The sequence below is a fragment of the Petaurus breviceps genome, unplaced genomic scaffold, assembly GCF_028583685.1.
Source record: "Petaurus breviceps papuanus isolate PSGF00001 unplaced genomic scaffold, PetGlider_PUasm1.0 207, whole genome shotgun sequence".
Taxonomy (NCBI): Eukaryota; Metazoa; Chordata; class Mammalia; order Diprotodontia; family Petauridae; genus Petaurus; species Petaurus breviceps.
The window spans coordinates 22,571,961-22,598,253 of record NW_027185850.1 but is presented as its reverse complement, the minus strand read 5'-3'; the positions used below and the strand labels follow the sequence as shown (position 1 = coordinate 22,598,253).

The window sequence follows — 26,293 nt, the reverse complement described above, 5'->3', positions numbered from 1 at the left end:
GTCAAAGCTAGGAGGAGCCTTAGAACAGGGAGTGTCAGAGCTGGGAGAAGCCTTAGAACAGGGGATGTCAAAGCTAAGAGGAGCCTTAGAACAGGGAGTGTCAGAGCTTGGAGGAGGCTTAGAACAGGGAATGTTAGAACTGGGAGGGGCCTGAGAACAGGGGATGTCAGAACTGGGAGGGGCCTGAGAACAGGGGATGTCAGAGCTAGGAGGAGCCTTAGAACAGGGAGTGTCAGGGCTGGGAGGAGCCTTAGAATACAGACTACTAGAAAGACCTTTAAAGATAAAGACAACACTAGCACTTCACAAGGAAACCGAGACCCAGAGAGCCTCGGAGTCTGCCCAGCATCACAGTGCCATCTCTTGACAAGGCAAGGATGAGACACAGAACCAAGCTCCCCTCCCCATGCCCAATGATCCCTCGGTCCACCTAGCTCTTTTTCCACCCCACTAGAGTGATAACCTCAGGCAATCACCAGGATATCAACAACTGTTTACAAAAATCAAGTGAAGTTTAGGAAAACTAGACTGTTTCAGACATCTGGGGGCAGCCAGAACATCAAGGCCCATCAAGGACCTGGGCTTCAGCTTCTCACTAAAAGCCTTATTTGCCTTCCTCCTTCTCCCAGGTTTCTGGTGAAAGCTGGCTGAGCTCCGGAACCGGCCCAGTGATACGCCCCCAGCAGCAGCTGTTCCCTGGGCACTCAGGTCATCCCTTCTCAGAGGCCTGGGGCCTCGAGAGAAACAAGGAATTATCTCATTTGTTCTCATCACAATCAAACAACAGCAATCCACTGTCCCCTGGTTAATGTTGTTTGTTCTGAGTGTTGGTGGCCTCAGAGGGGAAATTCAGCCCTAGAAGAAGGGCTTCTGGGAGGTTCTAGTATCTATGGTTTGTGGGGATATATTCCTGGTTCAGAACACTTTCCGCACTTGACTCTGGTGAGCCCAGGCCCTACACCCGAAAGCCCCCTTGGCTGCACAGAGAAGATCCATGATGCCCCTGGGAAAACCAAAAGAAACCTAGTGAGGAGGCCAGAGAATGCAAGCGGGGTCAGTCACTGGAGTGAAGCAGGAAAGACAAAAGGATCTTAGATTATGAATTGGAAGTCCCCAAAACCCTCATTGTACAGATGGTGGAACTGAGGCTCGAGGAGGCAAGGCCAGGGACACCTATCACACAGGTTTAGGCAGGATCCTCAGCCATCATCTACTCCATCCTCTCCTTTTTATACAGGAGGCAGCTACGGCCTAGAGAGACGAAGGTTCTCTGCCAGCGTCCCACAGCACGGATGGGCTGAGGCACCCATGCTCTCTTTCCACTTCCTGGCAGGAGGTGAGTGCCAGAAAGAAGCAGGGGCTGGAAGCCATGGTCCTTAGGGCTGTCACAGGCATCTGACCATGGACAGACCCTCTCACTTCTGAGCTGCCCATTTTCTCCTGAGGAAACAGATTCCCTGACATGTGGCTTAGTCTATAGGAAAAGCACCAGGCTTACAGTAAGAATGCCTGAGTTCAAGTCTCTCTTTTGAGTCCCTGCCCTTCTCTGGGCTTCAGGGGCCTTCTCTACACAATGTGGATGAGCTGGGTAGTCTTTAAAGTCCCTCCCAGCCCTGACCTCCCTGATCTATGGCCCCTCCCACCCCTAACATTCCCTGTTCTAACATCTGATACTCCAGCTCCATGATCAAGGCTGTACACGGCAAACCCTAAGCATTCACTCCGTATAAAATTGAGTTTGGGGTGTTTTTTTCCAATGAACTCAGTAAAGGGTCATTTAAAAAGTCAAATGCTTTCAGTCACCTCCGTGGACTGGGCTGGGTACCAGGTGTTAATGTGCGGGTCACAGAGGGAGGGAAACCATGTTATCCCTGTAAATGACTCAGGAAATCAATGGCCCTGACTCCAGGAACCTAATTGGAACCAAGTAAGCCAAGCGGCCACGGCCCGCTGGGGAGAGGATTGTTCTCCAGCCACATCAAGTCTCTGGAGCTCCTTGGATAGAATCTGCCTCTGTTTAGGAACAAAGGCCATTTTGCAGAATGGTCGGAGAGCAGGCCTAGAACTGAGAACAACCTGAGACCAGGTCCCTCCTCTGACACAAATGGACTGTGTGACCCTGGGCAAGTCACTTAACCCACAGTGGTCAGGAAGCTCTCTAAGACCCACCCATGAAGCTGCTGCGCAGGGTGGCTGATCTCTACACCCAGTGACATCCCAGCTTTGAACTACATCCAAATAGTAACAGGGATGAAGGAATGAGGCATTTATTAAGAACCTGCTGTGTGCCGTGTACTGGACAGACCCCTTGACATTTCATCTAGGGCCTTATAATCTTCCTTCTCACTTGTTCCTCTGCTGCCTCCCAGTACTCCCTAGTTAGGAGGCCCTGCCCTGCCCAGCCCGTAACCCCACAGCCTTCCAGCACCTTAGGACTGAAAGTGCTTTGAGATCCCTTCACAAAATGTCCAGCCAAGTTCTGAAAGATGCCTGTAGCTGGGACTGGAGGAATCCCTAAGCAGGTCTGGCCAAAGAGCCAGCCTTTCCCCAACCATAGAGAATGGTGAGTGTAGGGATGGGAGGTGGGACAGCCCAAGCCCTTCACTCTAAGGATGAGGAAACAGGCTCAGAGGAGAAAGCAAACTGCCTCAAGTCACCTGGGGAGAGCGTGAAGCCTGGGTGTTCCATATAGTGGTGGGGGTGGCAGGAAACTGAAATAGGAAGATGCAGCCCCTGCCCTTGGGGAGCTTACAGTCCAGCACACCAGTCGAGCTGACAAGGACATGTGGTATTACCTGGTAGATCCATTATAGGCAAAGTCCTGTGAGAGGCCAGACAGAACAGGCAGTGAAGGCCTGGGGAATTCTAGAAGGGCTTCTTGTGGGGCCACCCCTGTGGGTGCAGGCCCCAAAGCTTCACTCCGTAGAGCTTTCGCAGGAATTCTGCCAGTCTGGCCCAGGCTTGGGCCCTCCCAGCCCCCTCACACCTTCTTAGTACCTTACAAAATGCTCTCCTCACAGCCCTTTCTAGAAAGATCCAGGCCTAGTGGAAAGAGGACTGAACTTCAGTCAGAGGGCCAGGGTTCAAATCCTGCCGGGCTGCGACCTGACTTAACAGAGAGGAAATGTCTCCAGCACTAGCTAGGTGACCCTGGGTGAGTCACCTAACCATGACCTCACCTCTAAAAGGGTTGAGGAAGGACCCTACCAAGTTCTAAACCAATCATCCTAGGCAAACCTGAAGGTACCATACAACCGTCAGCTACTATTACTACCCCTGGGATTTTAGTTAAGTCCCTTCCCCGAAAGCCGCACTTTACTTCACTTTATTGTTTTTAAATTAAATTGTATTGTTTTTTAGTAAAAATTGAATTTCATGTGCTTGAACCCTAGCCCTGACTTTAAAATGAGGGGCTGGTCTATAATACAAGACACTTCTAGCTCTAAATCAAATCAATCAAAAGAGAAAATATTTGGAAAGCACTTAGCACATGGTAGACATCTAAGAAATATTCCCTGCCTCCTTCTAAAGCCCCGTGTGCTTCTCTGTGACCCCATTTGGGGTTTTCTTGGCAAAAAGACTGGGGTGGTTTGCCATTTACTTCTCCAATTCATTTTACAGATGAGAAAACTGAGGCAAACAGGACTAAGTGATTTGCCCAGGGTCACAGTGCTAGGAAGTCTGAGGCTGGATTTGAACTCGTGAAGGTGAGTCTTCCTGACTCCAGGGCCAGTTCTCTTTGCTCTATGGGGCCCCTGACCTGCCCCTAGAGATAACTTGATGCAAATGGTGCCAGGATTCCATCCTCATTTTACCTATGAGGAAACTGGGCATATGCTTAATGCTTGGTTAAGGGAGGCTGAATTAATGAAAGTCACCTAGAAGAAGGAGCAAGGCCTCAGTTTAGCCAATAAGATTCTGGGGAAAAATGGCCCACTGAGTCATGGTCAAAGTTTGACTCATTTAGCCCAGAGATCAATAGAAATGGTGAATAAATGCTTAGTGAGTGTCCCTGGGAGCCCAGCACGGAGCTGAGGAGAGAAGAAAGGGTCAGGGCAGGAAGAGATGGGAAGCCACGTGTGTCCTGGTCCTCTCCAACCTGTACAGGCTTGAGAAGCCTTCCTGCCCCCACTCAATGATGCTCTTCCCTTCCTCCCACTTCCCTCTCACTCAGGGTCACAAAGCACTTGGTGCTGTATACCCAGATCTGACCACAGAACTCCCCAACTCAACCAACCCCAGCGGCTTCCTACGGCCTTGGGGATAAAATACAAACCCTTTTGTTTAGCTTCAAAGGCTATAGCCTCATCAGATATTCTGGATTCAGGCAAACAGGCTTTCTCTCTGTTCTGTACACATGAGATCCCATCTCCCACTGCCATGCCCTTGCAGTGGCCATCCCCCATGCCTGGAGCACACTCCCTCCTCCACTCTCCCTTAATCTTTCTTCAAAGTGCAACTCACATCCCCCTTCTGTATCAAGTGCTTCCTGAATCCCTCATTACTAGTAACTTCCCCACCACCTTGTATTGAAAGACCTTGTAGATGTCTGCATTTATTCACCTTTTATGTAAGCTATACCTATTTACAGATGTCCTTGTTGGCTTGACCTTGAGGAAGAACATTCTTTGGTCTTGTGTCTCCAGAAATAAACACAGTGCCTGGCATTTAATGGGTGCTGTAGATAAGAGTATTGTACCCAGATTCCAGAAGACCTGAATTCAAATTTGGCCTTAGACACCTACTGGCTGTGTGACCCTGGGCAAGTCACTCAACCATTGTCTGCCTTAGCTTCTTCACCTGCAAAACGTGGGTAATAATAGCACCTCCCCTGAAGGTTGTTATTAGGAGCAAATGAGATATTTATTCCCCACCCCAAAAACAAGGTGGTGCTTAGCCCAGTGCCTGGAACATATTAGATGTCATATCAATGCTTATTCCTTCTCCTCTGTCCCTTGCCAAGGTCACACAAATTTTCACAAATAGAAGAGCTGAAACTGGAACCCAGATCCACTCCGCCATACTGGGAGGCCAGGGGTGGACAGGTCAGGAAGGGGTTAAAGGCAGCCCACAGTCCAAGGACTGCAAGCCTGGAAGCGTCCACTGCCAGCCTGGATCCAGGCTCTTTGGGGGATTGGGAGCTGGGCCAGGCCATAAAAGATTTCTGATGGACTCCCATTTTATCATTACCCATGTAAGAAAAATGTCTCACGAGCATCCCAACACAAGAGAGCGGTAATCGCTTGCAGGCCTCACAGGCGCTTTCGATGGGCAGAGGGGAAAGATTTATCGCCTAGACGATGAAACAAAGGGCAGTTGGGTAGACTCTCCTACGTGCTGGACCCACCGGAAGGACGTGCTTTCCCATCTCCGGGTCTGCAGGGAGTTCCAGAGATGCTCTCCGGCCAGCAGGCTTAAGATCCATTACCCACCACCTGAAGACACCAGGTGAGGGCTGGAGGGGCCAGGAACACATCTGGACCCACGCCCGGAAGGCATGTCCCCAAGAGCAGAGCAGCCCAGGTTGGTCCAGCTGCTTCAGAGCAGGAGAGAGAGGGCAGGGCAGTGAGCCCCCACCTGGCAATTCCACAGTGGAGAAAAAAGCAGAAACAGGGATGTCAGCCAAGAAGCCTCCTCTTTCAAGCCTCTCCTTTCAGCCAGAAAAGTAACAGAAAGTCAGGGTGGGGGAAATGGACCTTAGAACAGGGAACGTCAGGGTCAGGAGGGAACTTAGAACAGGGAATGTCAGAGCTGGGAGGGGCCTTAGATGATGGAATGTCAGAGATACAACTCTTTCATTTGCTAGAGGACATTGAGGCCCAGAACACAGGGTCTCGTATATAGTGGGCATTTAACAAAAAATAAATGTTTATTGACTCTGACAATATAAATTTTTAAATAAAGGGTTGTGAGTGAATGCTGGTAATGAGAGAAGGCTCTGAGGGCCATTAGCCCATACGAAGGTTGTCAGAAAAATCATTTCTGGCTCAGAAAAATACTAATTTTCAAAGTTTCCAAGACATCTGAATGAGGCCTCTCCCAACTCTGACCCCTCCAATCTGTGACATTTGAGGTTCACCCTTGATACTCTATAAGCAACCCCCCAATTCTTCTGTTCTCAGTTCTAACATTATATGCACCTAGGCCTTTATAGGTTCAAAGTACTTTCCCACAAACATCCTCATGTGGTTATAATGGCCCTGTGATGTAGGCAGAGCATGGATTCTGCTTTCCATCACACAGCCAAGTCAAAGGTGAAGAAACAGCGACTCAGAGATGGTTAGCACCTTGCTGGAGCTCACACAGGGCTCAAGACATCCCTCCAGTTCAAGAATCTGTGCCCAGCAAAAGGAGCTTGGCTTTTTTGGGTTAAAACTTAAGCTTTCACCAGGGACCCCAGGTCCTCTTCATCCCTGCTAGGGTCCTGAACACAGCTGAATCCATACAGAGTAGGGAAGGGCACACAAATGAAAACTGCTGTTAGCAATCTCCAGCACAGAAAGGATTGGCATCATCAGGAAGCTTAAAAAGGATATTGCTGGCAGGGTTTTTAAACAATATTTCATTTTATTGCCTTTTAATTTGACCAGAAACCTCAGCTCGGGACAGCCAAGTTATTTGGTTTCATGCAACTAATTAGTTCTACAGGAGGAAAAATGGCCAAAAAGAAAGAAAGAAAGAAAGAAAACCCCTGGGCCGTTAAAAACTCAGGCGGCTGAAGGGGGTCCAGGCAAGAACTGCCGCTTCATTTTCATGTTGTTTTATTGACAGGAGTCTTGGGGCTTTTTAAGAGCACATTTTGAAATACACTTTCAGATCTGGACTTTCTTTAATATTCAATGAATGAAGGAAGGAAGGAACAAATGAGTGAATGAGGCTGCCTGGCTGTGAGCACAGTCTCTGTTACATAGGCTAGGCTCTTAACCTCCTAACTCTAGAATAAATCAAAGATCTTGAGAGCAAGAAGGGACCTTAGGGTCCAATTTGTTCACATGGGGGCTGGATGTGTTCCCAAGTCCCTTCTGATTTAAAAGATTCTGACGTCCCTGAGCCTCAGTATCATCGTTTGTAAAATGGGGACAATAACGAAGCCAGCTATCCTGTTGGAAAGCACTTTGCAAACGGCTCTAAAAACGCATGGTTGCACCGATCTGAGCTTCAGTGTCCTCTAGAACCTTGGAACATCAGGGCCAGATAAGACAATAGAGGATGGAATATGAAACTCAGGAAGGGCCTTAGAACAGGAGTTGTCAGGCTGGGAGGGGCCTTAGAACAGGCAGTGTCAGAGGTGGGAGGGGCCTTAGAACAGGGGATGTCAGGGCTGGGAAGGGCCTTAGAACACACAGTATGGCAGGGTAGGGAGGAGCCTTGGAGGGCCACTAGTCGTTCATTTTATAAGTGGAGAAACAAAAACTCCCAGAGGGGAGGTAAATTTGCCCCTAAGTCAGACTGGTAGCATGCATCCCAGCTGAGCTAGAACCCACACTCTTGACATTCCAAGTATTCTTTCTTTTGACCAGGAACACCTCTCCAAAACCATGGCAGAACCTTGATGAAGCCTAAACAAGCCATCCCTCATATTACCTGAGCAAAGGGCTGCCCACAGATGGGCTCACCCACTGAATTGGAAACCTCAGGTCTCTCTTCTCCTGGGCCGTGAACTGTGCCATCAGCACCTGCTTCATCCTGGTCTCTCTGGGAGGATGTGGGGCACAGATGGAGAGGATATTTGGGTGAGGGTACGCCGGCCTTTAAGACTGACAAAGCTCTTTCCCCACAACAGCCCTATGCAGTAGGCAGAGGAAGGATCCTGATTCCCACCATACAAAAGAGGAAACTGAGGCTCAGAAGGGATGGGGTGGGATAAGCAGAAAGGGAATTTGCTCAAGGGCAGAGAACAGCAAACAAAGCAAGATTCTCACCCAACCCCACAAGGCCCTCCACAAAACAAGCAGGCAAAGATGCCGTCTCCCAGAGAATCCCAACGTCCAGAGAGGACAGCAGGCCCTTTGGATGGGACTGGCCTGGAGGGGCTCATCGGTCACCACTTGTTGATGGTCTTCCGTTGACCACAGGATGTCAAGGGCACAAGAGGTCATCACCACTCCTTCCTGAGAGCTTTTCCCTTCTTTGCTGAGGACTGAGGCGCGCTAAGCGGCTAATTTCGGCTGTCTCAGACAATTGAAATTCCACTTGTCTGGGAGATGCGATCTCAGAAAGACACGAGACTAATCTTTCAAAAGCCAGAGCCCCGTCCTCCTGGCACCAATGTTTTGGTTGGCTGTCCTTTGGATTAGAATGCAGATGAAGCTCCAATTTAATAAGGCTAAAATAACATGAGTTAAGTATGAAACATAACAGGATATTGCCGAGAGATTAGGTAGTTTCCTTCTGACTACTTGTAGAACTCAAAGGAAAGGAGGGGTAGGGGAGAAAGCAACCCAAGCCAAGCCCCCAAAGGGTCCCATCGAGGAGACAGCCCGGCCGATGGATGGGTTTGGGGCCACAGATGAGAACCGAGGTAAGCCCCTGGGCCCATCCTGGCTCCAGCACTGAGATGACCCTGTCATCCCCAGGAGGGAACGCCGGCACATTCCCGCCAGTGTTCTCAGCGGGCCAGGCCCAGGCAGGAGCAGGCCAGTTAAATTTAAACCAGCTGGAAGGATGAGTGTTACAGTTGGATGAGGAGGAACCTTACCTCATGAAAGGCTTGTGGAAACCGCTGTTGGAAAGATAATAAAAGGATTAACTGCTGCTTTCGGCCTGGACCAATGGCTTTTCAATCAAAACGTCTCTCCTATTTCCTGTTCTCGAGTAGCCTGAATTCCCAGATTCCTTTTGTCTATTACAGCCTGTGGTATCAAAGCTTGTCATGAGAAATTAATAATTGTCCATGGAGGAGAGAGTTTATTTATCTGGGCGGGGACACTACTCGCCAGGAAAGACAGCAACCCCCTTACCTAGGTGGCCAGCCAGCAATCTGGTGGGAGGAAAAAACTGCCTTGGCAAAGGGCTGGCTGGAGGCTGGACACAGTGGGGGATTGTGGGACGGTCAAGCGGAGCCCCCCCTCAAAACTCTAAGCAAATGCAAGCCGATGGAGGTGGGACCCCTACTCAGCTTGCAGCCCATCCTCCAAAGAGAAATCCATTTTAAGAAACTAAAAAGGGAAAGACAGGAATGGACAGAGAAAGGGAGTCTCCATCCAGGAGGCCAGGCGGGCTCTAAGGAGACTAAATGGGGTAGTATTTGGGACTTGTGGCTTAGTTCTGCCTGTTGGAGCATTCCTCTCACTTGTCATGGGGGCCATATGGTTCAAAAGAAAAACCACTGCCTCTAGAGTCCAAGGATGCGGGTTCAAATCCTGTCTCTGATTCTTGCTGCCTGTAATGCTGGATTCTGTTCTGTAAAATGGAAGGACATTGAGGTTCCTTCCAGCTCCACATCTAAGAGCCTGAGAGCCTCCTCTCTGTGCACATCCCCCCTCCAGGATGGAGCTCTTCCCCTGAGAAGACTCAGAGAGAACTCTGAACACTGGGAAGTCTCTGTCCTGCCTGGGCAAAGGGATCTGGAGAGCTCAGCCTGGCAATGCAGATCTAAATGGTGACACAGGAAACTGGGCCCTTTTTTTGGCCAAGGATCTGGCCTTGTCCAGTCCGGTGTTTCCAGGAAGCTTGAGATGGGAAGGGGGTTACTGAAGGGCTTCAGCTCTGCATGCCCCACCCCCAGACCAAGGCGGCCAGGCCTCATCCTCTGGCCCATTTGGATATGGCTCCAGGGCTGATCTGCGGCATCTGAGGTGGCCTTGCGCTTGGCTCTCAACAAGCAGACTTCCTAAAGCGATTTACCCTCTCCCCATCCCCATGGCCTAAAATCCTTCGCAGAATGGACCTTCCAGCCTCAGAGGGCAGCAGCTCTCCCATTGCTGGAGGCCTTCCAGGCCCAGCCAGAAGGTGCTCCCACTTTGAGGAGTGTGGGTGAGGACATGTGGTGGAAAGCCCAGTGGCTGTAAAGTCAGCCCTAGAAAAACTCCAGCATCCACTTCCCTTTTGCCAGCCTCAGTTTCCATCTCTACAAAATGGGTATAATCAGACTGGCGTTCTTTATCCTGAAGTACTGTTGTGGGGTAACTTTGAGGGTTGTGGACCCATATATATATTCACATCAAGACTGGGAAAATGCTTTGGAAACTTCATGGGGTTATAGAAATGGGAGTGGGGGAGTCATTACTTTTATTACTATTGTTGCTGATGGGGATTCCCTGTCTCTCAGCAAGGCTCTCTCAGTGGAATAGGAGAAGGCCTGGTCTGGGACTCAGGGACTTGTCCTGGGACAGGATTCAGCACTTTTTTGTGCGTCTCAGATCCCCCTCTGGCAGGCTGGTGAAGTCGATGAATGCTTTCTCTGAACCATGTTTGTAGATGCCAAAAAAAAATAATAATGGAGAATGGGAATTTGGCTAGACCATATCATAGGACTACCAAGGAAACCAATTATATCGAAATAAAGTTATCCCAATATAAAAAAAAAAAGTTCACGGCCCCCAGGGTAAAGCAGCTATTTGTCCTTCATTCTAGAGAAGGACCACGGCATCAGGGAGGTGATGCCATGACACGCAAGTGAACTGGATTTAAGTGAGCCAGGGCTGTGCAAAGTCACAAGCCTAACTTTATCCTCTAGATCCACTTAGGTCCAGTGGCCAGATATGGATCAGAATAGCTGGTGATGGCCCCACATTCAGTGGGAGACAAGGCCTTTTCAAGCTAAGTTCTTTAGCAGGTCTCAGTTTGACTGAGGCAATGCCCATTCAGGACTGGGAAATCCCACCAGGTTGGGGGCTCCCCTGCAGCTGGTTCGGGTGTCCAGATCAGGCCTGCCTCTGTGGGAGCCCAAAACTGAGAACCCAAATGCCACTAGCACTGAATGTCCCTCGCTGAGTATATGCCCTCATCTAACCTGCACATCTATGGACTCACTGTCCAGTGAAAGCTGACAAAGGGTGGCCATGTGAACAAGCAAGTGCCACCCAGCCGAGGAGCAAGCAAACAAAGCTCTGGGTTGATACCACTGCAAGCAACATCAATCAGTCAGCAAGCCTTTGGAAAAAAGTTCCTGCTAGGTGCCAGGGCCATGGGACCTTGGGCCAGCTGCCTGCAAGCGGATACCGTATCCCAGCACAATCACCCTACGGTGGCTCCATGATGGCGCCCCTCCTCTCAGGGTGGCAGCTGAACTAACTAAGCAGGAGCCAGCTCAGCCCTCTCCCAACACACTGCATCCACATCTGGCCTGTCCTTGGTGCCCCTCCCTCCTATGACAGACCCCTGGCCCTGGCTTCCCTCGATGCTCAGGTGAGACCCCCAGTTTGTTACAAGGGTCTTGTGGCAGTTAGATAGATGAACATGACCACAGATGCCGGCATTGACCCACCCAAGGTTTTTGCTTGGTTAATGCCTCTGGCCTGCCCCGTGAACCAGTCTGTGGATGCCAAACCTGGCATCTCAACACTGCTCTCCTTGGCCCTTTGGGTCTCTCTTCCCCATCTTTCCCCCATCCGGTGTCCCTCCCTGTCTCTATTTCTCTGTCTTTTTCTTCACTAATTGTGTGACTGATTTGGAAGTAGTTCTGCTGGGGCAGGCCCAGACCCAATGAGTTATGGAGCAGAGAAATACTTGAACACAAGGCTGGGTCACCAACACCAAGGAGAGCCGATGTTCGGTGGCTGTGTTATCCCTAAGACCCAATGTAGGCCAAGAGAGGTGGGCACCGGGCAAGGCAAGGGAAGGGAAGGCGTCTTTGGTGACACAGACAGAGGGTGAAGTCTCCATTCCTGACCACCCGGGGTCCCAGGTCCCATAACAGAGGGCAGCCCACATCGTGGATCTCTACCGCCAACAACTTGCTGAGCCCATTTTTTAAATTTTTCTCGTGGCGCCATGTCTCCACAGGCCCAACTCCACTCCTTGTTCATGCCACCGCAATAGGGAAAACCAACCAGAGGAATGTTAGATTCCCCTCCCATGACAGGGGTAGTGGGGTCTGGGGTCGGAGGGAGAAGAGCGGCCCCGAGGTGCGGAGGCCACGCTAGCCTCACTTACCATGCACTTGTTGGGCTTCTCCCCCGAGTGGACCCGCATGTGAATCAGCAGCTTGTAGCGGGCGTTGAAGGGCTTGTAGCGCCGCACGCAGCCCGCCCAGAAGCAGGTGAAGTCTTCGCCCTTGCGTTGGTCAATGTGGGTCTTCTCTATGTGCCGGACCAGCTCTTCCTGCTGGTCATAGGCGGCATCGCAGTCAATCCAGCGGCATGCCTGCCTCCCACCGCCCAGCTCCAGCTCGTCTCCATCGCTGGGGGGCGGGGCCTTGGGGGAGCCGGGGAGGGGGAGCCCCAGCTGCTGATGCAGGTGGTAGGGGGGTGGCAGGCCCTGGTGATGCGGGGGAGGATACAGCTCTGGGTTGGAGGAATAGTCATCGGCTGGCTCCTGCTTCAGGAAGCCCACCTTGTGGCCCCCGTGGGAGGCCTCCTGCTGGGGGACGGCCCCGCTCATGGAGAGCCGGAGGCCAGTCCCCTCACCCTCCAGGTGCCGCAGGGGCTGCGCCTGCAGCAGGTCACGGTTCCCACACTCCAGCTCGGCAGGAAGCGGGACGAGGCAGGCCGGTGGCGAGGGCAGGCTGCAGGGGTGGCTGGCCAGAGGCCGGGGGGGTTTAGGCGCCCCATGTTGCGGCAGGGGGTTGGGCGGCATGCTCACAGGGCCGGGCCGGAGGCCGCTGACACAGGTAACCAAGGAGGCCTGCGGAGTGCGGATGATGGTGGTGATGTCGAGGCCCTCCACGGCTAAGGGTGAAGGAGAGGAGGCTGAGGAGGAGGAAGGCGGCAGGATGGAGAAGCAGCACCTCTTCATGGTGCCAGCTGGGAAGCGGACCGGTGGAGGGGGTGGCGGGGGCGGCCCATCACTTCCCATGGAGGCAGGGCCCAGGCCAGGATGCTCGGCGCTCAGCAGGTAGGACGGAGAGGGGCTCGTAAATGGGCTGCTGCTCAGGAGGTCAAGGTCAGAGTGCAGCCCGGGAGGGCAGGCCTCAGCAAACCTCCGCGGAGCTGAGAGGTCCGAGCTCAGGCATTCCTGCTTGATTTGCTGAGGGGGGTGGCTTCCTCCATTCATGCACGAAGGGTCCTGGAACCGGGGACACCTGGAACAGAGGGTTAGGAAGGGTGACTTAGAGGGAGGCTGGATCAAGCCCCAGGCCCTGAACTGTTTTATGTAACAGGCACCTTAAAGGAAGGAAGGAAGGGGGGGGACAGAAAGACAGGAGAGGAGAGGGGAGGGGAGGGAAAGAGGAGAAACAGAGAGAGAGACAGAGAGAGAGACAGAGAGACAGAGAGAGAGACAGAGAGACAGAGAGAGAGACAGAGAGAGAGAGACAGAGAGAGAGACAGAGAGACAGAGACAGAGAGAGAGAGAGACAGAGAGACAGAGAGAGAGAGAGAGAGAGAGACAGAGAGACAGAGAGAGACAGAGAGAGACAGAGAGACAGAGAGAGAGACAGAGAGACAGAGACAGAGAGAGACAGAGACAGAGAGAGACAGAGAGAGCCTGACACTGTTTGTGCTGAATAAATGCTTGTGGGCTGCCCATCTGCCCCCACGGAGCTCACATTCTGAAGGGCACAGACAGGATTTCTGCAGTGTGAATGACCAAAGACTGGGGAGTGGGGAGCAGAGAACTACAGTAGAAAGAGCCTCAGATTTGGAGTCAGAGGTGATAGGTTCAAATGCCAGCTCTGACTCTTACTCCCGTGTGACTCTGGGGAAGTCAGCCTCAGTTTCCTCCTTTGTAAAATGAGGGAGTTGGGACTAGCTGACCTCTGAGGATCCTTCCAGATCCGAGATTCTAGATCCAAGAAGGATGATCAGTTTGTTGGGGTTTTTTTTGGGGGGGGGTGTCACAAAGAGTTAAGGTCAGATTGAGGGGAGACTAAAGAGGAGGAAGTAAAGAGGGATGGGGACAATGTGGAGGAGGTGGCTAGAGAATGGGTGAGTGGGTGAAAACTCAGAGAGGAAGAAAACTCCGAGGAGCTGCAAGGAGAGCAGCGAGGGGAGAGAAGGGGGGGGCAAAAGCATGACTGGGATGGCCTGGGGAGGGAGGAGAAGGCGGGTAGAGAAGACTGAACCCGACCCTACCACTACTGTTCTTTTGTAAAGCACAAAGCCCCTGCCCGGCTTTGGATTACAGACCCAGAAAGCAGATCGTGTTTTTTTAATTGGCATCTCTCCTCACCCAGGGCCCTCTATGTATCCTTGGCTCCTGCTGCCCCCTGACCCAGAGGGCCCTAGGGGAATCAAGTTCCCAGGGCTCTGAAGGCGACAGTTCGGTGTCCAGAGAGAGCTGGGCTGCAAATGACTTTGTGAGATGCCTTAGCTACATGGAAATCTGCTTCTAATTTTAAATTCTTCTTCGATTTTTCCCTGACTCAGGCGTTTTAAAAGTTGTGATCTTCTTTTACAATTTTTTAAATTAAAAAGCTGTCAATTATGTAAGCTGTGGCCCCTAGCAACCTGCCCCTCTTCCCCATTTAATGGAGGGATGCCACTTTGTCCCTTGCTTGGACTACTGTCCCAGACTCCTCACTGAAGGGTTCCTCCCAGAGGCCCCTCTGCCCCCTAGCCACATTCCACCTCTGATCTGTCTGCTCAAGGAACTGCTGTCTGCATCTTACATCTCTATTTATGAACAAGCTGCCTCTCTTGTTAGACTGTAAGCTTTGTGAGGGCAGAGACTATATGTGATTTATCTTCCCAGTCCTTGGCCCGGTGCCCCAGAATAAACTCTTAACAAATGCCTGTGGATTAACTGAACACATCCCTCTGTACTAATGTCCAACATCTTCCATAGCTCCCCATGGTGTACAGGGTCAAGGCCAGCCTCCTTCACCTGGCATTTGAGGCCTCCATAATTGGACTTTGGTTAACCTTTCCACCATCCTTCTACATTGCTGCTCCCTAAATTCTGCTCTCAGGCCAAAGTGGATGGCTAGCCACCCCATTCTACCTCTGACCTTTGTTACAGTGTTCTGGACACATAAAATTCACCAGTTCCTCTGCCTCCAATTCTTGCTTTTTAAATAAAAAACCCCCAACCCTTTATGTATGTAAACTGTTGCCCTGAGCAATCTGCCATGTTTCCAAGTTTAATAGTGGTGCTGCCCCATCATGCTTGACCTGGGCTGCCTATTCACTTACAGATAACATTTATAGGGCTTTAAAGGTTACAAAGAGCTTTACGCATATTTCTTCTTGTTCCTTAAAAGCATTTAAGTGAACGTGATAATACTATTATTCCCTCTTTACAGATCAGGAAACTGAGGTTAGGTGACCTGCTCAGGGTCACACAACTTGCATCTGGGACAGGATTCAAACTTGGACCTTCTTGACTACAAAGCCAGTACTCCATCCACTGTGACAGCTAGCTACCCAGCTTCTAGAAGGCCTTCCTGCCCTCCACCTCCACCTAGAAATGAAACTTTTTCAAAGGCTTAGGGACCGATGTGTTATGACTTCAGGGAGAGAAACAGGGATGCTTTAGGCTTAAAGAGGCCAAGAAGGTTTCTCCCCATTTTGGCCTCTTGGGAGACTGAGATTTCCACAAGGCACAAACTTGGAGGGCTAAGAACCCCAGCAGGTTCTGCTGGGCCTGAGATCCTCAGGGATCACCTTCAGCCCAGTCTTCCTATTACAGAGATGTGAGGATCAGAGGAATAAGTGACTTGTCCATGATCACTCACTCACACCTGCACCCTCTGACTCCAGGCCCCGGGGCTGGGTTACCCAAGAGGGAACTAGTACCTCCCAGGTGGTATGTCTGGGTCTCACAGAACACCCAGGCCAAGATTCTGAAAACATCTTGCTGGGACCTTTGCCCAGGCTGCACTGTTTCACATGAGACAAGATGGAAGCTGAAGACGTTAAATTGGGTACTTCCAACCTCATGGGGAGCTCGACACCTAGCACATCATGGAAATGTTAGTTACCATGACTCCGAGGAATCTGCTAGGGTTTGCACCTTCTAGTTTCCCTCCATGGTGAAACCATCTCTCTAGGTACCTGGGAGAAATGAACTGTCAAAGAGCCCAAGTGGATGGACCCACTGAGATCTTCAAATCAAGACCACCCTCCCCGCTTTTTATGAGAAGAGACTGAAGTGGACCCAGAGAAGAGGAGAGCTTTTTCCAAAGTCTCATAGTAAATTTGGGGTAAAGCTGAGAGGCATCAGATGACCTCCCAGGTGGCAGATGGGGAAATCTAGGTTTTCTCCTATTTCAGGAAAACAGAGTTACTCGTATTTTATTCTGGGCAAAGAGATTCTTGTCAAGTGGATCACATGTGAACTTGTGCATATATGTGTATGTGTGCATGTGTATATATGTGTGTAGGAGTGTGTGTATATACATATACATACATATGTGTATATATATATATATATGTATACTTTTAAGGAATAAGAAAAAACATGTGTAAAGCTCTTTGTAGCCCTATAAATGTTAGCTGTAAGTGAATAGGCAGCCCAGGTCAGGAGTGATGGGACAGTCCCACTATTAAGCTTGGAAACATGGCAGCTTGTTCAAGGCAACAGTTTACATACATAAAGGATTGGGTTTATTTTTTTTTATTTAAAAAGCAAGAATTGTAGGCAGAGGAGCAGGTGAGATATATATATATATATATATCATATGTGTGTGTGTATAAATCCCTATACACACTTTACTACAGATCACGTGTGCACCAAGAGGACTTTCTGCAGCCCCCTTCGATCTCCAAACTTTCAACGAAAATGAGTTGCTACTAAGAAGCTGCCCCTCAGTCCCCCTCCTCAAATGACTCCCACACTCACCAATAGAAGTACAGGCACACTCTCGGGATCTGGGATGGGGAACAGCACTGGGGGGTACAGAGGGGCTGAAGTACAAAGAGGGTCCTCAAAGGTAAGTAAACAAACGGCACCAAAGACAAATGACCAACAGGGACTGAGGTTCTGAAAGGGCCAGGGAGATGGCCTGAATAAACACTCAGCACTTGGGCAGATAACCACCGGAGAAGGAGGAAAACCTTCTTAAAGGGAAAGAGAAGTTAAAAAGTTTAAAAGTTAAAGAGAAACCAAAACACGCAGAACCAAGATGACAGAATAAGTGAAAATGAGGCCATATTAACTGAAGAGATCATGGAGAAATAGCAAGAAAGCCCAGAATGCTTTAAAAAAGAAATAGAACTCTTACAGAGAAGAACTGAGGAAGGAATGTAGGTGAGACAGAGCTTTCAACTTGGAATTCTGAAACAGAGTCCAGAAGAGCAGGAAAAGTTGAACATATGATAGAGAGTGTCTTCTAAGAAATAGAAGCTGCAAGAGAGAGAGAAGAATTTAGGACACAAAAGAGCAGAGGAAAATTTAACAGAAGAGAAGCAAATGGCAACGATTTTACAAGTCCAGGTGGATTTTAAGAGTCCAAAGCAAAGGCCTTTGAGGACAGGATGTGCAGAAATAACTTGGGAATCCAGAAAAATATCACAAATGTTTTAAAATGAATTCTGTAAGGCAGGAAATAAAAGAAAAATTTCCAAGACTTCTGAATGTAGATGACCACAAAGCAGTGATACACAAACTGCCTTCTTGTGTGTGCAGGCCCTTCATCCTTTAGCCTTACTGTTGCTGAATGGAAGTGAACTGAAAAAAGACACCTTGAGTTCACATGCCCACTGCCTGCTCCTCCAAGGACCTTGGTCCTAAGTTTCCTTCTCTGTCAAATGAGGATGTTGAACAAAATGACCTTTAAGTCTTTCCCAGCGGGGCGGCTAAGTGGCGCAGTGAATAGAGCACACTGAAGTCAGGAGGACCTGAGTTCAAATTTGACCTCAGACACTTGAGACTTAACTATCTGTATGACCTTGGGCAAGTCACTTAACCCCAATTGCCCTGCTTTCCCTCCTCAAAAAAAAAAAGTCCCTCCCAGCTTGAATATTCTACAATTCCCTGTACCAAGGGCAGTGATTAGACTGTCTTGGACTGAAATGAAAGCATCAGAAATGCTTATGGATAATGTGGGGAAGAGGAGAGCCCTGAGGCTGGGATCAGAACACCTGGGTTCAAATATTCTGACTCTGGATCCCACCTCAACCACTCACAAAACTGTGGGGCCTTAGGCAAGCCTCTTCCCTCTCTAGGGCTCAGTTTCCTTCCCTACAAAAGAAGGGGAACCTACTAGATAACTTCAGCCCTAACAGTCTGTAAGCAGCTGTCCTTTCTGGCTTTCAGTAAAGGATTCTATTTTTGCCTCAAAGACCTCCATGGGTGGAGATTTTGCCACGTCCTGCTAGCGCGTCTAGGTGCCCCCACCCCCTCCAACACACGTCCCCAAAACGAAAAATCAAAAACAAAAGTACCCAGTGCTCTGCTCTACTGGATAAAGAAAACAAAGTCAAAATTGAAGATGTGAGATTAGGCTAGACTGCAGAGTGCAGGAGAGAACATAATGTCAAGTAAGGCTAGGTTGGGGCCTGGCTTTAAAAGCTAAACTTACATTTAATCCTGGAGGGAATAGGGAGCCCCTGGAGTCACTGAGTGAGGGAATCAGTCTCTTTGGCAGCAGGTGGATCCTGGGATGGAGTGGGGAGGGACGTGTCAGGGTGACCACTGCTGCAATGATCCAGGTGAGGGGTCAGCGGAGAGAAGGGCTCAAATGTGGAAGCTACAGAGGCAGAAAGGCCAGATGTGGCGCCTACTTGGTATGTGGGAGAGTGAGGAGGAGGGGGGATGCCAAGATCACCCCGTTAAACACTAGGCCGAGGGCACATTAGACAGATAGAGTGATCTAGAAATCAGAGAAGGGATCGGCAGCTACGAGAATGAGCTCAATTTGGGGCAGAGAGAGACGTCTCCAAGAAATCCATTCTGAAATATCTGATCGGCAAGTGGCAAAAGGGGACCAAAGCTCAAGGAGAGACAGGGCTGGAGAGAGAGATCTGAGGGGCATTGAACCCATGGGCACCGATGAGCTCACCAAGAGGAAGAAGACAGCCCAGGACGGAGCCCAGCAAAGATGCCGAAGGAGGGGTCTGGTCTGGTCGGACCAGTCGATGGCAAACCAGGAGACAGCAGGGTCAGGAAAACCAAGCGAGGAGAGGGTGGCCAACTGGGTCAAAGGCCAGAGAGGGCAAGCAGGATGAGGAGTGGGAAACGGCCACCGGATTTGGCAGCTAGGGGGTCACTGGTGACACTGGAGAGAGCACTTGGAGCTAAATGGTGGAGGCTGGAAGCCAGGCTACAGTCAAGTACCGAATGCTAGGAAAGCATGGAGGTGGTGAGGAGAGATGGAGGATGAGACCTTGGAGGGTGGGAGAGGGAGGAACGTTGTGTAAGGATCCTGAAGACTGAGCACGTTTGAAGGAGCTAAGTAAAGGACCAATGGGCAGGGAGAGTCAAGATTGGAAGAGGAAAGAGGATTAAGGAGGCGATCTGCTGAGGGGCAACAAGGAGGGGGGAAGTGCTCTCATTCAGATATGGTGAATACCTGATACTGGGAGAGACTTAGAACAGGGGATGGCAGAGCTGGGAGGGGCCTGAGAACAGGGGATGGCAGAGCTGAGAGGGCTCTTAGAATAGGGAATGTCAGGCCTTGGAGAGTCTTAGAACAGAAAACTTTAGAGCTGGCAGTAGAAGGCAGTGACTTGCCTTTGCCCCAGAGGTGGGGGCTGGAGAAAGGGCAGCATTAGAAGGTAGGTCTTTTGACTCCACCAGCCGGGGCTCTATCCCCCCCATGAAGAAGAAGCCTCCAGCTGGTGGGAGTAACTGTAATGTTCACCATGACTGTGAATGCTAAAGCTTTCCCTGGCTGGCTATCCCAGGACAGCCCTAACCCAGGCAGCCAAATTTCTTCAAGTTCCTACTCTGCTGGCCATTGGGCAATGCGTCTGATAACCTCCCCCCATGAAAGCTCAGCTCCCCCATGGCAACAGAAACTGGGCAGACACTAAGTCCATGGGCTCCTCGTGAAATGAGAACCAGCCCTGTTTCCATGATGAGCTCCCAAGGACTGCATTTTCCCTTCTTCACTGGGGCTATGGAAATTTGGGAGTGAATGCTCCCAGATGAGATCTCCAGTTATTTAAAAAATCTGAGATAAAGTGTATAACTTTATAGGGCTCAAAAGATATACACACAATTATAATGACCAAGCTTGGATGATGAAGAGATGAGAAAATGACCTCCCTCCCATCTTTGCAGAGGTGGGGGAATATGGGTGTATAATGGTGCATATACCACTCAAATCACTCAGAAGTCACTTAAATCCAATTCAAGTGCAAGTCGAGACCTCATTCTCATGACTGTCCTTGACCTTCCCTGATCCTGCAGCTAGCACTGCCCTTCCTCCCCAGATTGCCCTAAGTTTCCATCTGCGTTCTCATGGATGTGGGTATTCTCTCTTCTGATCCACATCCTCCTATGACGTGTGGCTCTTGCTCATGCTCTCCCCAACAACAAGGAGATCAATGTCCTGTCCCCCAAGTCTTCTCTGCTCCTCATTCAACCTGCCTGGCTCCTGATCTCTGCTGACACCATCTTCGCCATCTTGGGGGCCCTCATCTGGATCCCTACCAGCTTGCCAATGTCCTTGCTGAAAGGGCGGGGCCCCTCCGCACTCTGGACAGCAGGCGCCTCCCAATGCCCCTTGGACAGCAGGCCCCCTCCAATGCCCCTTGGACAGCAGGTCCCCCCTAATGCCCCTTGGACAGCACTGGTCACATCATAGACGGTTCCTTGCCACTGAGCTCTGCAAGGGTTTACAGGTCCAGATCTTCGGCCACGGGGAAGAGGATTCACTATTACCCCCCTATCCTGGACATGCAAAGTTGGATTTTTTTTAGATCTCAAGTGTAAGGCTGTGACTTAATCTCTACTCAGTCTCCTCTCCTTCACTTCAGCCTTTTCTGAGATCTGTTTTAATTCCTGTGTCAGGCAGCGTGTCTGCTGTTTCTCCCAGTTAGGGGCCTGCTAAGAAGTCAATGATTGTGCTGGCTATAAGTTTATCCTAGTCACTAATTAAAACGTTAATCATTTTGGGGCCAGTCACATCACCTACCGATGCCCCATTAACTCCTGAAGCCTACTGATTACCTGTCCTGGGAGCTGGAGTTTTTACCCTGGCAGCTCCCACCTGAATGAAATCATAGATAACGGACCAAAAAGGAGAGGCCATAAGTTCCTTCCAAAGAGAACTGTCTCAGGAGGATCCACTTCTCCCAAGCCCCATCCCTCCTGACACCTCAGAGGAGCAGACACCAGTTGAGAGGAGATAAAAAGAAGAAAGTTCAGGTAGAGCGATCAGGGCTTCTGAGCTTCCCTCCTCCAGGGAAGAAGGCAGGACAGTTCATCCATGGGGACAAGAAGATTCCGAACAGCTCCAATTGAGCCCTCTAAATTCAGAGGCAACCTGCAGGTGGTCGTCAATAAAACCAAGGACCCAGGGCCTCTGTGTGGGTGTTACCGTGTCTGAACAGCCTATGTGTACAGGTCTGAGTTCCTATACTGGCCTTGTGTGTTGGGCTGGCCTGCAAGCTGCCTGAGGCCTTAGACCCAGAACAGTCCAAAAGGCTGCTGGTATTTGGTAATAGCATGTTTTGAGCCCTGCCTGTATCAGAGGTGGGGGGACTCTTAACAGAGGTTGGGGAACACTAGCAGAGAATGCCAGAGTTTCCTCCCTGGCTAGGGTACCCTCATCCCCTCACTGGCCTGTCTGTCTACTGGACAGAGGTAATCCCAAAGGTCCGTTATTTTTTCCTACGGGATGTATATGACCATGTTACACTTCATTCAAGTAAACTTTGAAAAATGGTCCCCTCATGCCCCCAGATCAAATATAAATTTTGTTCATCAACTGAAGCCCATCTAAGCCAACCCCTTCTCCCTGTAAGTGAAGGGGCTCAGGCTGCAATAGTGAATGAGGAGCAGGCTCTCGGAGGGGGGTGGGGAGGGGACAGCCCTGCTATCTGTCCAAGGCCCTTGGCACAAGGGGAGTGTTTGCCTCTCCTGCCTTCCCTCCACCCAACCAGCTACACTGGTTTCCGGCTCTTGGGAGGAGTTCCTCAGACTTCTAATCAATAATTCTCCTGGGCTGTGTAAAATGTTCTAACCAACAAGTGATTCAGGGTCTGGAAGCAAATGACTGCGGAGCACTGGGTCCAAAACGCAGGAACTTTTGGGGTAAATGACACACCCTTTAACCCTGGACATATGGAACAAAATCCGGCTGTATCAGGAATCACAGAATTAGGGACCTCTGAGCCAAAAGAGTCCTGGAGGACATCTCGACTAAGCCACTAAGAGTCCTTCATCAGTAAGTGATTATTCAGCCTGGGCCTGAACGCATCCAGGGATGGGGAGCTCACAAGTCCGAAATTCCTATGTCCAATCACAATCTTTTGTCTTTCCATCCTGCCTCCTCCTTTATTCCGGAAGCTTCTCTTCATCCGCACTGTGATCCCTGCTCCTTCCCTCCTTCTGTACTATCTACCCATACTATCTATGGGAGGTCATTGCTCCCACTCTGGCCAGGGCCCTTCCCCATCTCAACCCCCTGCTAATCTGCACCATCCTCCACTCCTAAAAGCCTCGTTCCTTTGCCCTCCTGCTGATCATCCAAACCTGGCTAAAGCCCACCCTCTGCTCCTTCCTTCCTATGCACCTGTTATTGAACTGAACTGGAGGAAATTACAAAGCTGTGTTGACTTGGGGTCCACCACACATTTATGTGGTAAATCTCAATGCTGCAAGGCCAGCCTTCTCCTCCCTAACTGATTCACTTCAGCTGTTTTTCAGTCATGTCTGACTCTTCATGACCCCATTTGGGGTCACTTAGATCCAATTCAAGTGCAAGTCAAGCCTCACGCTCATGATGTCATTAGTCCCCTTTAAGGACAAAGGATGAACAGCACTCAGTTTGGTACCCTCCTCACCACAATGACTGTCCACCCCCACACTGAGCTGAGGCCCTGACCTCACAACACACAAAGACTGAAGCAGTTTGCTAAGAGCCCCCTCTTCTTCCCCTCAGCTCACATTACCCTGACATTCTCCTCCTTCCCTGCTGAAGAAGAGGTGGCCCTTCTCACACCCCTGTTCCCATGGCAGCCCATCTCCAGCAGACTCGATCATCCCCACTCCCTCTCGGATCTCCCATCTCTCTGCCTTGTGGCTATTTCTCTACTGCCTACAAACCACATCTCCTCCACCTTCAAAGTATCTTCTCAGGATCCTGCCGTCCCTGCTACCTGGCATCTGAGATCTTCCCTTCTCAACGAAAGTCCTCCAGAAAGCCATCTGTCACTCACTTTCTGCTTTCTCTCCTCTCACTCTCTTCTAAACCCAAAACACTCCAACAGAACTCTCCAACCAAAGCTGCCAATGATCTCTTAGTCACCAAAACCAACAGCCTTTTCTTAATCCTCATTCTTTTTTTTTTGGGGGGGGGGGGAAGGCAACCAGAGTTAAGGGACTTGCCTAGGGTCACACAGTTAATAAGTGTCCTCATCCTTCTTAACTTCTCCAGACCCTCTGACATTGTCAATCACCCTCTTCTCTCTTGGACTGTGTTAAACTACTCCCTTCTCATTCCCCTTCTTCCAAGCTGTCCCATCCTTCTCAGTCTCCTTGGCTAGACCAAATCACATCCCTTAACTAAGCTGTCCCTTAAGGCTCTGTCCCGTCACCTCACTTGTTATAAAGTGGCATCATCAGTTTCCAGGAGTTCAATTATTATCTCTACACAAATGATTCCCAGATCTTTCTATCTGGCCCTCACTTCTGTCCCAAACTACATCCTCACCTCTCCAGCTGACTCTTGGACATCTTGAACCCAAAATGCCCCAAACAGAATCCATTATCAGAATTCCTTCCTTCCTTCCACTGCATCCCCCCTACACACATATACACACACAATCCACCCTTTCTCTAGTCAGGCAATAAACATTTATTAAGTGCCGACTGTGCACCAAACACTCTTCTAAGCAGTGAGGATACAAAGGAGCTCCCAGTCCAAGGGGAAAGACAGCACGCAAATAACAGGCTTTATAACGGATAAATTGGAAATGACTAGCAGAGGGAAGGCACTACTGCTAAGGGAGGAACAGTTCAGGTGAGATTGTAGCTGGGACTGGAAGGAAGCCAGGAGGTGGAGAAGAGGAGGAAGGGCATTCCTGGCATGGGGGAGAGCCAGGGATAATGCCCAGAGCTGAGAGACGGAGGGTCTTGTGTGAGAAGATGCTAGGAGGCCAGAGTCACTAGCCCGCAGGAGCCATGGGAGGGATAAGGTCAAAGAAGACTTTGTAAGACTGGAAAGATGTGGAGGGAGGGGAGGAGATAGGTCAGGGGCGGGGAACCTGCAGCCTTGAAGCCACAATGAAATAGGCAATGAAGGGTTTTAAAAACCAAAGTGAGGATTTTGTATTTGACCTGGTGGGGCTCAGGTGACATGGTCAGACCTAGAAGTTAGGAAAATCCCTTTGGTGACTGAGTGGAGGAAGAACTGGAGAGGAGAGAGACTGAGGCAGGTGGCCCCACCAGCAGCTACTGCTAGAATCTGGGTGTGAGATGATGAGGCTCTACACTAGGGTGGGAACAGTGACCAAGGAGAGAAGGTGGCATATGTGAGAGATGCAGAAAAGGTAAAATGGACAGGCCTGGGCCACAGCGTGGTCATGGGGGATAAGGGAAACGGAGAGTCCAGGAGGACTCATGGGTTTCAAACCTGAGGACTTGGCAGGGTGGTGATGCTCTCTGCAGAAACAGGGAAGTGTGGAAAGGGGAGATTGTAACAGGAAAGGCTGAGGGAAAAGGCAATGAGTCCAGGTGGACATGGGAGAGGTCAGCAGAGAGACTACGGCTGGATAAGGCAGACTGCCCAGCAGACTGTCACAATAGTCCGGGCACGAGTCACAGCACCTCAGCCTTCTGGAGCTGGAGCCAATCAACAGCTGGGACCTGAAGGGCTTCCCCAACATCCCAAAGAAGAATCCATTTAACCTCAACTTGAAGACTTTCAGTGATGGGGAGATCACTACTCCCTTGAGACATCCTCTTTGATTGTCAGGTAGCTGGGACCCCCTCATATTACAGAGAGGAATCTGAGTCTCAGTCTGACTCTCAGACCAGGGCTCTGTCTACACTATCCGGGCACTCAGACCAGGGCAGAAGGCAGTGAGGGAGGCTTAATCAGGGATGTGGCAAAGAAGGGGCAAAGGGGACATAATGAGGGATTCTTAAACCTTGGGGTCCAGGAACTTGTCATGTTAACATTTTGATATCTCTATGTTGGTTACGATGTATTTTATTTTATACATTTAAAAACGTCAGTAACAGTGGGCACTTTGAGGTCTGAACATCTGTCTCGTTCTGTCCTCATCACACACCCTCTCCCCATTCTCCAAGCTCCCTCTGGAGATGATCTCATGGACAGAGGAAGCTGAAGGGCCCCAGTCGGGACACCTGCTGCTTCTCACAGCCTGATCCCAGGAGGGGCGGTCAGTACCTGTTGTCTGAGTGAGTCAGGCTGGCCTGCCCGATGTGGGGGCGTCGTTCACAGGGCATTGGGTGGTCCCGGACCCCGGGGTTGGCGGTATGGATGAACAGGCTCTGTCGGCAGACGGGGACCGTGCTGTCTGTCATTTCTAGGCCCAGCAGGCTCTTCTTCTCTGGAGTCAGGTGACAGTGGCCATAGCCACCATTTACTGGCAGAAAGAGAGAAAGGGGAGAAAGATGTTTGAGTGGCCACAGGGGCCCTCTGGGAACAAGATGGGGGGAGCAGGGGACCGAAGAGAGGGGCAATGGAGGAGGTTCTGAAGGGCCATCTACCTAGAACCATGGGCCTTCGCAATAGCACTCTCCAGATATTAGAAGGAATTGAGAATGTGGAAAAATGACTGAAAAATAGAAAATCCTCTAGAAATAAGCAGTAGTGTAAGCCTTCACTAGGTAATGTTGACATGTCCCTGTCTCCTTGACCCCAATCTAGGGTTTCTACATCCAAACAGTCTTTGGTCCAAAGTGTTTCCCAGCTCTGCTGGTTACAACATTTCAGGTTTTAACATCCTATTTTCCAAAATCCCTCCTACTTAGAAAATTCTATGTTTTATTTGTCCTTAAGATCTGTTGGTTCTGACATTCTGTTTTAAAGTCTTTTTAACCCTGATATTCTCTGTCCTAAGGTCCCTCCCAGCCCTGCCATCCCCTGTTCTCAGGCCCCTCCCAGCCCTGACAT

At 50.2% G+C, this 26,293-nt stretch overlaps 1 protein-coding gene across 1 annotated transcript in view; it reads right to left on the bottom strand.

Moving 5' to 3' along the window:
• LOC138164965 (zinc finger protein GLIS1-like) overlaps positions 1-12,966 on the bottom strand; it is a 111,730-nt gene extending 98,764 nt beyond the window's left edge. Inside the window, exon 1 of the mRNA XM_069092970.1 lies at positions 12,097-12,966. Within this exon, the coding sequence (XP_068949071.1) occupies positions 12,097-12,957 (861 nt within the window). The 5' untranslated portion in view covers positions 12,958-12,966. The remainder of the gene's footprint in view (positions 1-12,096) is intronic.
• Positions 12,967-26,293: the final 13,327 nt, after the last annotated feature.